The 10,298-nt window shown below is 51.6% G+C and overlaps 2 protein-coding genes across 7 annotated transcripts in view; one reads left to right on the forward strand and one right to left on the reverse strand.

The window, feature by feature from the left end:
• Positions 1 to 10,016, reverse strand: part of CIMIP4 (ciliary microtubule inner protein 4) — a 32,618-nt gene extending 22,602 nt beyond the window's left edge. The window contains exon 1 of the mRNA XM_084617109.1: positions 9,255 to 10,016. The gene's annotated coding sequence lies outside the window, so the exon portion shown is untranslated. The remainder of the gene's footprint in view (positions 1 to 9,254) is intronic.
• Positions 104 to 8,626, forward strand: MPST (mercaptopyruvate sulfurtransferase). 6 transcript variants are annotated; one of them, XM_084617114.1, is made up of 3 exons: positions 104 to 149; positions 2,219 to 2,856; positions 7,842 to 8,626. In XM_084617114.1, the coding sequence occupies exons 2-3, from the start codon at positions 2,262 to 2,264 to the stop codon at positions 8,138 to 8,140; spliced, it is 894 nt and encodes a 297-aa protein (XP_084473240.1). In that variant the 5' UTR covers positions 104 to 149; positions 2,219 to 2,261; the 3' UTR covers positions 8,141 to 8,626. The 6 variants fall into 6 exon arrangements, with proteins under 6 accessions (XP_084473240.1, XP_084473242.1, XP_084473239.1 ...); XM_084617116.1 differs by lacking the exon at positions 104 to 149 and adding an exon at positions 262 to 286; XM_084617113.1 differs by lacking the exon at positions 104 to 149 and adding an exon at positions 464 to 667.
• Positions 10,017 to 10,298: the final 282 nt, after the last annotated feature.

Genomic DNA, 10,298 nt, shown 5'->3' on the forward strand with positions numbered 1-10,298 from the left:
GCAAGAGAAATCAGGCTCGTGACAGGGTTACAGTAGTCTGGAAAGGTTGAGAGCCACTGCCATAAAAGGTATTACCTCGCCCACCTTGTCTCACCCTAGAAGAAACTCTAAAGGGCTCTGCAGAAAGCTAGGACTGTGTCTCAGGCAAGGTGAGGGTCACAGTACAAGTGTAAGGGAAGCGAGCTAAAGACCAGCTGACACCTCACTACACAGCAAGACCAGGAGACTCCCTCCTCATGAAGGAAACCGCTGGACACAAAGGCCTCCTGCTCTAGGAAGAATCCTGGTGATGGAGGAGCCGCTCCCAGCCCCCCCCGCCTCAGAGAAACCCCTCAGGACTAAATCCCCGGCGGGAAACGCCCGCAGGAGGGCGCGCTCCAGAGCAGGATCCCGGGCCAGCACACGGGGCGGGGGGAGGGGCCGGAATCTGGGTTAAAGGGGTGTGTGTGGGGGGGGACGGGACGGGTTGCAGAGGGCAGCGTTGGCAGCGCAGCTCGCTCCGGAGCCCTGGGCCACGCAGCGCCAGTCCACACGCGCAGCGCGGGCGGGTGCCTGTCCCGGGCGAGGCCGGCCTTGCAGCGCCGCGCTCCCTCCGCATTGCACTCGGGGCACGCGTATTGCCCTGACTCGGCAGCGGCTCCCGGCGCCGCACCCTGGCGGCCACAAGGTCTCTTTGATTCATTTCCTTCTCGCCCCGCGGGCGGCTCGGACCATTGTTGCGAGGAGGGGGGTGTGTGTGTGTGTGTGTGTGTGTGGAAACCGCCCCCCCCCGGAGAGTGCTGCGCGGGGCCGCTCCCTCCGGCAAGCCCGCCCGCTGGTGGCTGGGAGCGGAGGGGAGCTGCTGCGGGTTGGCTCTGGGCTGGGAGGGCTGGTGCGGGGCGGTCCCTTCTGCCCCCGCCTCCCCCCACCCCCCCAGGAGTTGGTTTGGGCGGGCAGCCCTTTCCCGTATTGGGCAGCCGGGTGGGAGCTGGTGCTTCTCTCCTCCCAGGAGCGAACGTACGGAGGGGGCGGGAGCGCCGCGCATTGGGGGAGGCGGCCTGAAGCCCGTGTCAGTCACGCCGCTGAGCAGCCGCGGCCCAGCAGCGGGACGGAGGTCTGGGCAGTAGCCTGCTGGACGGGAGTCGCTCACTCGAAGGCAGGAACTTCTGCGGGCTCAGGGCCAGCGGCCCCCAGGCTCCCTAGGCTGAACCTGGCTGGTGGGCGCGGAGTGGTTGCGCCGATCCCCAGGCTCTGGGTTGGAAGGAGGCCGTGCCAGGCCTTGTTGGCACGCTGGCATGCTTTCCGCTGGAGCCCTGAGCGGGGGCTGTCCCTTAAAAGCTGATGGGGACCGTGCAGTTAGTGCCTTGTAGGGGCTGGTCAGGCCAGGGAGTGGCCTTGAGTGGGCATTGGCCACTCCTGTCTGCTTCGTGTGTAACACCCCTGGCAGTGGGAACCCAGGGTCCAGTACCGCCAGGGCAGGGGCAGGGGGGATGCTGCTGGCTCAGCCAGGTCCGAGGGGACAACCCTCTCTGCCTGGAGTTCTTTCTCAGCCTGCCGCGGAGGCAAGGGCTCTTCCCAAAGCTATGCTGCTTTCCTCTCTCGGGCCTGTGGCGTGGGGCAGGGAGTTGTAGGAAAGTCACAGTGCTGGCAGAGTGTGCAACAGCAAAACTTGGGCATAGGGAAACGAACAGCTTTTTTAATGGGGCGGTGGCAGTCCTTAATTCAGGACGCGGGACCCAACCATGCAGAGCTCCCTTTTGTGAGGTTCAGATTGCTGGCTCTGGTATATACAGCAGGTGCCAGGGTGCCTCACACGCAGGGTTCTCTCTTCCTGATCTTGAATACAGGTTCCTGCCACATGCAGCTGACTCATCTTGGGGTGAGGCAGGCTCTGCAGATGTTCCTCTCCCTAGATTTCGCTCTCTGTCTTTAACTGGGCTCATTTCATGATCTCTGGATCGCCAAACCGATTTCTGATGTAGCCCCAGTGGTGTTACAGAGCTGACTTTACCCTGGTGTGAACACAGTGAAGCAGAGGTGGGGTTGTATTCTGTAACCTGGGGCCCAAGTTCTTTTCTTCTACTATTTGTATTATTGTAGTGCTCAGGAGCCCATTGTGCAAGATGCTGTACACACAGAACAAAAGACAGTTCTTCCCCCAAAGAGCTCTAGTCTCTTTTTTCGCAGTAGCTCACCCTAATATCTCCTGTCACTAATTCCTGACTTTTCCCCCCTTCAGGAAACCCCAGAGACTGTCTGAATCTGGCCAGGACTCAGGAGCAATGTCTCAGCAGTTCCTTTATCGGGCACTGGTGTCGGCTAAGTGGCTCTCAGAAACCATCAAGTCCCCTCAGGCTGGGCAGGCTGTGAAGATCCTGGATGCGTCCTGGTACCTCCCGAAGATGAAGCGTGACCCCCGGCATGAGTTTGAGGAGCGCCACATCCCTGGTGCTGCTTTCTTTGACCTCGACCTATGTAGCGACCGTATGTCGCCATATGACCACATGCTGCCCAGTGCGGATGACTTTGCGGAGTATGTGGGCAAGCTGGGTGTGGGGAACGACTCCCATGTGGTCGTGTATGATGCCAGCGATCAGGGTCTCTTCTCTGCTCCCCGTGTTTGGTGGATGTTCCGGGCCTTTGGGCACCATGCTGTTTCCCTTCTGGACGGTGGGCTGAAGAACTGGCAGCGGGAGGGGTACCCACTGAGCTCTGGCAAGAGCCGAGCAGTTCCTGCGGAGTTCAGTGCCTCCTTGGACAAGTCACTGGTGAAGACCCATGAGGACGTAGAGGAGAACATAGAGTCACATCGCTTCCAGCTGGTTGATGCTCGCTCTGCAGGGCGGTTCAGAGGGACGGAGGCAGAGCCCAGAGAAGGTAACACCTCTGCTTAGCCATCGCTGTGACAAACATGGGGTTCATTTTAAGGCACAAACCCAGAACCATGACTCTCGTTCCCAGCTGAAGGTTGAGGCTGGAAACTCACTTTTTCCAAAGATGAGTTTCAAGAGGAGGATGCTTGGCTGATATCTATCCCTCTTTGTGGTTGCTGTCTCTGCTTACCTATGTCTATTTGCTACTCCCACTGTTCTGTTCTCTGTATGCTGCTGGAAAAGCTTGCTTAAAACACATTCACCCTGGGGCAAAGCCTTATGACACCAAATGATTAGGGGACTGGAACACATGAGTTATGAGCAGAGGCTGAGGGAACTGGGGATGTTTAGTCTATGGAAGAGAAGAATGAGGGGGGATTTGATAGCTGCTTTCAACTACCTGAAAGGAGGTTCCAAAGAGGATGGCTCTAGACTGTTCTCAGTGGTAGCAGATGACAGAACAAGGAGTAATGGTCTCAAGTTGCAGTGCGGGAGGTCTAGGTTGGATATTAGGAAAAACTTTTTCACTAGGAGGGTGGTGAAACACTGGAATGCGTTACCTAGGGAGGTGGTGGAATCTCCTTCCTTAGAAGTTTTTAAGGTCAGGCTTGACAAAGCCCTGGCTGGGATGATTTAATTGGGGATTGGTCCTGCTTTGAGCAGGGGTTGGACTAGATGACCTCCTGAGGTCCCTTCCAACCCTGATGTTCTATGATTCTGTGATTCAAACACAAGATGTTTAGTAGTTCAGCATCTGTGCCAGCAGTAAGCCCTGAGGACTTTAATCCTGTGTTAGGGGAAATCAGCCTAGTTAGCATATGTGACTCCATTTTGGGTTTCCTCTCGGCCATTAACTAGAAGCGAGCACATCACGTACCAAGGGAGGATCCTTCAGGGTAGACAGCTGGACAGTTTCAAGATAAGGGAAACAAAGGAGACAGGAACCAGCCGACATGCCTGAAATAGTTGCTAATTCAGCTTTTTTGCATGGGGAAGGTGGCTGCAGGGGATTGGTAATAGATAAGGAGAAGGCCTGTTTATTGGTTTAGGCCCCCCCACCGAGGCACACAGGCAGGATGTTTTGCCAACAGTATATAATCTTTGTGTAACCTGTAATCGGGGTCCCGTTATGCTCGAGCGTGTTACCGCTCTGTTAAGCGGAATAAACCTAGAAACTTTGAGATACTCTGCAGTCTGTCTTTATTTGGTTGCCTCAGCCTAGAAACGAACTGTACGTGTCCTAACTGGAATAATTCGTAACAGTTTTGGCGACCCAGATGGGACTCTAGGCTCGCCCTTGTAAGCGAAGCCGCACTCCTTCCCTCGGACAACTCCAGCCGGCACCGGGTGAGTTCACCTTCGAGAACTCCGAGGAACGGGAGTGTGGGCCGTCGCTTAGGCGATAAGGTGGCACATTAGGCGTTCTTTTGGTAGCCCTAGAATGGGCTCTGGGCAGAGTGTGAGCAGGGGAACCCCTTTGGCTGAGATTCTTGAGAATTGGAAAATATTTCTGGCACCCATGGGTTAGGTAAAAGGAGAGCTGTAATTTTGTGTAAAGTTGAGTGGCCAGCGCTGACTATTCAGACGCCCTTTGGATGGCCACCTGACGGAACTTTTGGACAGGATGAATTAACCTGCCTTAGACAACAACTGGAGGACAAGCATCCAGCTCAAATGGATTATTGGTATGTATGGGATAATTGGGCATACGCCCGAGATAAGGGGCGCCCCTCGACTTTGGGCTCTGGTACCAGATCTAAGGTTTGCATGCCGCTTGCAGGTTCCGCTCCGCCCTATGCTGCTTTTCCTCCTCCGTCTCTTCCCCCTACTCCTCCTCCTGTTGCCCGTCTATACCCGTCTCTAACCCTACCCCCTGTTGCGCTTCAAGCGCCCCGGATACAACAGCCCGTTGCGACAGGCACTGACTGTGTCACTATGATCATGGTCCACCGCCCTTTTGGCCCTGGTAACCTGGCAGTCACAGATGCGGAGGTTGTGGGACAGTCCAGAAAGAGTCCTACAGACTATCCGTTCAGTCTTTACGGCATTTAAGCCTAACTGGGCAGACATCCAGGCTATTTTGCAAACCCTATTTACCCCCGACGAGAGGTATTCTATTCTAGACGCTAATCGGCGTTGGGTGGGGGACGCTGAGAATCGCACCCCTTGGCCCGAAGCCGATCCAGGTTGGAATCCTAACAACCTCAATGGCCGGGCCAGCCTCTCAGCTGCCCGGGAAGGGCTCCTGGAGAGCATCCGTAGGGTGGGTAGTAAGACGGCAAATTGGTCAAAAATTAGAGTGCCAGCAAGACCTAAACGAGCATCCGTCTGCATTTTTGGCCCGTTTGTTTAAGCAGGTTACAATGTATGGGGGAGGGGTGGAGCCAGAAGCCAAGGTTAGCCGCACGATGATGGTCTCTTACTTTGTCGATCAAGCGGCACCAGACATAAAGAAGCATTTAACTAAACATGTTCCCGATTGGCCAGGGAAACCCCTAAGCGAAGTAGTTCGCCTGGCCACTTTCGTGTTTAATGGTAGGGACGAGGAGAAAGCTAAGGAAAAACGTAAGCAAAAGAAGGAGGAAGTAAGGATGTTGGCAGCCGCACTGCAGGTTCCCTTGAGGAATCAGCACTGGCAGGGACACAGGAATACAAGAGGGAGGGGATGCGGACGCGGGACAGGATGGGGAGGAGGAAGGGGTGGGACAAGGAACAGGAACTGTAATTATTGTAAGCAACCGGGGCACTGGAAGAGGCAATGCCCCGTGCTTCCACAAGGGGCTCCTTGGCAGGATCAGCCGGAGATCGGTTCTTCCTTTCCCCATAACGCTCCCCAGGACTTTGCTAATCCCCAGTGACTAGAGGAGGCGATTTTGGGAGCCGTGGGAGAGTTAGAATGGGATCTTGGATTGCAGTCTCAAATTTACTTGAAAATTGGGGAAAAGTTTGTACCCTTTTTGGTGCATACCGGAGCCACCCTTTCCACTTTAACTTTTGTTCCGGGCTCTCTTTCTAATACCAAGGTCTGGGTGCAGGGTATTGAGGGCAACCCATGCCCGGCTCCCCTATCCTGCCCCGTCCCTGTGGAGCTGGGTTCTTTAAAGTTGTCACATAGATTTGTTGTCATGCCAGAAGGCCCCGCTAACCTTCTTGGGTGGGACGTGCTTAGCAAACTGAGAGCCCACATATATTGTGCCCCCAAGGGGCTTCGCATGTCCATCCCGGACTCGGCGGTTGTTTCTCTTATGGCCTCGATTCCCGATCTCCCCACAGAACTGTCCGGCTGTCCACCCTGAAGGATCCTCCCTTGGTACGTGATGTGCTCGCTTCTAGTTAATGGCCAAGAGGAAACCCAAAATGGAGTCACATATGCTAACTAGGTTGATTTCCCCTAACACCTGGCAGTGAAGATCTCCATCTGACAGCCAGATTTACTGTAGATTATAATTTGTATTATGGTAGTGCATAGAAGGCCCGATTCTGGTACGTGCTGTACAAACACATAGTAGGAGACAGCCTTGCCACAAAGAGCTTACAACCTAAATGGTCAAGGCAGACAAATGGTGAGAGAAGGGGAAGATTAAGAACGTAAGAACAGCCATACTGGGTCAGACCAAAGGTCCATCCAACCCAGTATCCTGTCTGCCGACAGTGGCCAATGCCAGGTGCCCCAGAGGGAGTGAACCTAACAGGTAATGATCAAGTGATCTCTCTCCTGCCATCCATCCCCACCCTCTGACAAACAGAGGCTAGGGCCACCATTCCTTACCCATCCTGGCTAATAGCCATTAATGGACTTAACCTCCATCAATTTATCTAGTTCTCTTTTAAACCCGGTTATAGTCCTAGCCTTCACAACCTTCTCAGGCAAGGAGTTCCACAGGTTGACTGTGCACTGTGTGAAAAAGAACGTCCTTTTATTTGTTTTAAACCTGCTACCCATTAATTTCATTTGGTGGCCCCTAGTTCTTATATTATGGGAACAAATAAATAACTTTTCCTTATTCACTTTCTCCACACCACTCATACTTTTATATACCTCTATCATATCCCCCTTAGTCTCCTCTTTTCCAAGCTGAAAAGTCCTAGCGTCTTTAATCTCTCCTCATATGGGACCTGTTCCAAACCCCTAATCATTTTAGTTGCCCTTCTCTGAAACTTTTCTAATGCCAGTATATCTTTTTTGAGTTGAGGAGACCACATCTGTACGCAGTATTCAAGATGTGAGCATACCATGGATTTATATAAAGGCAATAAGATATTCTCCATATTATTCTTTATCCCTTTTTAATGATTCCTTACATCCTGTTCGCTAATGATTCCTAACTATAATAACTAACTATTCCTAATTATGGCTGTTCTCCTGCTGGGAATCTGAGGCACACAGCGATTATGATACACATCTAAGGTCAAACAGGAAATCTGTGGCAGAGGAAGGAACAGAAATAAGATTTTCTGAGTCCCATTCCTTGCCTTCACCCTAAAACTATCCCTCCTCTCAGCTGATTCACCTGTTGCCACAGCTGAGTCCCAAATCAAGCATATAGAAGTGATGTTGCATACATTGTGACTAACACATGCGGCTGAAAGAGGGTGCTCCTATCCCTACCCCAAGCTGTTAGAGCTGCACCCCAGAAAGTGACTTTCCGTCCGTACAAGAAGTGAAGAAAGCTGTGTATTTTAGTATGAATGCAGAGTCCCATGGTTCAGAGGCAGCAGTGCACTCAATCTCTTGGGGACCTGGGGAGGCGGAAGAGAAGGTAGCTCCCACACACCCCATCACTTTAATAATATTTAGCTTTGATATGATGCCTTGTGGTCAAACATACAGACATTAACCCTCACATAACCTTGTGCAGTGGCTGTAGAGGGAGGGTTGCCAAGGCATGAGTATGTGTGGAGGGTAGTCAAGAAGGGGTTGTGCGATGGAACCCTCCGTGATGTAAAAATTAACTCCTGTCTGCGTTGGTCTCCTTCCTCTTCCTCCAGGAATTGAGCCTGGTCATATCCCTGGCTCCCTGAACATCCCCTTCTTGGATTTCCTCACAGAAGCTGGCTTTGAGAAGACCCCTGAAGTGATCCGCAGCTTATTCCAGGAGAAGAAAGTGGACCTCTCAAAGCCAGTGGTAGCCACATGTGGCTCGGGAGTCACTGCCTGCCATGTGGCCTTGGGGGCGTACCTCTGTGGCAAGCCAGACGTGGCTGTCTACGATGGTGCCTGGGTGGAGTGGTACATGCGGGCTCGGCCTGGAGAGGTCATCTCTGAGGGCAGAGGCAAGACCCTCTGAAGCAATGCTTCTGTCCCTGCGGTGCAGACAGATTGCCTTGGAACAGGCTTTGGGAGATGGTCTTAGCCTTTCCTGTTTTTAAAATCATAGTGGTATTGAGTGAAGGTCTGGGGTGACAAATCTAAACACATGGTTCTAGTCCCTTCCCCCTACTCCCCTCCCCCTTCTTGCCTACAACCCATTTTTCTGGGCATGGAAGATGCCTTTTTACAGCGTCTTATTAGGGGGAGGAAGCACTTGTTATGGGTTGGTGGAATAATTGATTCAGGCTGGACTCATCAGCTGGGATGATCCCTCCTGATTAGACACTGAGTGAGGAAGATGAGTGGAGGAGCAATTTAGGTTTCTCCTCGTAGTTGGACTCTGATTTGTTCTCAGCCAGTTCTGCATCCACCATTGTTCCTGGGGAACTTGAAATCCTGTTTTTTTTAAAAAGAAAGTATCTATTTAAAAGGTTACATAATAAAAACATTTAATGAGTTTAAAGGTTTTTCTCCTGAACTGAGCCCAGGACAGTATAGCTGGGGCTTCTCCTTCCTAGATCACAGAGGCATCTTGCTCTGTACCCCTCCACAGGGAGTGTTTAGTTACCACAGCTACATATATCCAGCATACGTCTACAGTGGAGCTGGAGCAGGTGTAAGGTGTGAGCCGGTACGACATCGTGCATCAACTATGGGAGAGGGACTGAGAGACTTTTCCCATTGGACCATATGAACTGGAACCATAAACTCACTGAACATTAAATCCCACCAAATGAGGGTAGATCCATCCCCATCATCGTATCCACTCATTACACTCCACCCCTGAACATAACCAGTATATGGACAACATACCCGCATATCTCAGTGTCTGTACTTTAACCGGTTAAACTTTTACTACCAATGGGGGAGATTATGTATTCCTTACGCCACCCGTTCCTAAACCAAATTTCGCACCCCTTGATAATCTGTACCTTATTCCCTGATAACCAGAAACTTCTATGCTTAAACTCTGTACCGTTTTCTTTTTACTTCAACATCATCTTAATAAAATTATGAAATCCAGCTCCGACAGACAGACCTGCACCAGCAGTGAAGCTGCAGCAGTGTGAGCAGCCAGCCCGAGGACGTACCTGCAGTTTCAGACTGGATCATGCTTGGGGCTGCTAGGCTGTCATGCAGTTTGTGCGGCTGCGGCTGCAGCTACGCTGCTGTTTTTAGCGTGCTAACTCGATCACAGCTAGCGCAGGTATGTCTATCCAGGTGGCAAATTACACTTCCAGTGTAGACATACCCTTATTCTCTATGAAGAAAGCTGTGCTGATGAAGTGACTGCAGTATTTGTTTCATCCTTGGTAGGTATATTTCAGTTTCCCTGGGAGAGACCTGTAGACCAAATAAGAAAGGGACAGCATACCTCTCTGTTGTTTGTTTCAGGCTGTTAATGTCCTGCAGCCATGCAATTGTGCAACTTTCAGATGCTATGTTCCAATTCAGCATGATACTTACACATGCCTAATGCTAGGAATGAGAGTACTCCCCCTGTAGGCAGTGTTGCTCCCAGGATATTAGCAAGACAAGGTGGGTGAAGTAATAGCTTCTATTGGATCAGCTTTTGTTGGTGAGAGAGACAAACTTACATAGAGCTCTTTTTCAGGTACTTGCACTGACTTGCATGGGACTGTTCGTGTGCTTACAATTAGTTATGTGCTTCAGTACCTTGCTGAGTTGAAGCCCTAGTGTAATGGCAGTCATTTTCACAAGGCCACCACCTTAAGTCTTGGAGCTGAAAATCTCCCCCAGCAGACATCAGGGGTATTTGATTCAGTGCATTCGGAGAGTTAATCTGCTCTTGGTTACACCTGTACAAGGACAGTGGCCTCAATATATTTGATTAAAGAAAGGTCCCTGTTGATCATAACACCCATTGTCCTAGACAGCTTGAAGAGAGAGGTGGGTGAGGGGGTGTTTGTCTCCTGATCAATTCCCAGGGAGCAGCTGGGATGCATTACATATGGTGGGTTAGGTGTTAACAATTTGCCCTTCCTTCCATGATGACTTCATTCTTGTGGGTGGGCCAGATCCTGACATCTGGGCAACAAACAGAGGCCAGTGCTGACAGAAGAACTCGTGCTATGACTAAAGACCTTCCCTGGATCATCTGCAGCTGTAGAAGG

This window comes from Lepidochelys olivacea (assembly GCF_965140295.1).
Source record: "Lepidochelys olivacea isolate rLepOli2 genome assembly, chromosome: 1".
NCBI classification, from domain to species: domain Eukaryota; kingdom Metazoa; phylum Chordata; order Testudines; family Cheloniidae; genus Lepidochelys; species Lepidochelys olivacea.

Excerpts from the sequence above, each read along its gene's own strand:
- MPST (XM_084617114.1), top strand. The coding sequence starts at position 2,262 with ATGTCTCAGCAGTTCCTTTATCGGGCACTGGTGTCGGCTAAGTGGCTC. Across the intron at positions 2,857-7,841 it reads GGAGGCAGAGCCCAGAGAAG|GAATTGAGCCTGGTCATATC; the intron begins GTAACACCTCTG and ends CTCTTCCTCCAG.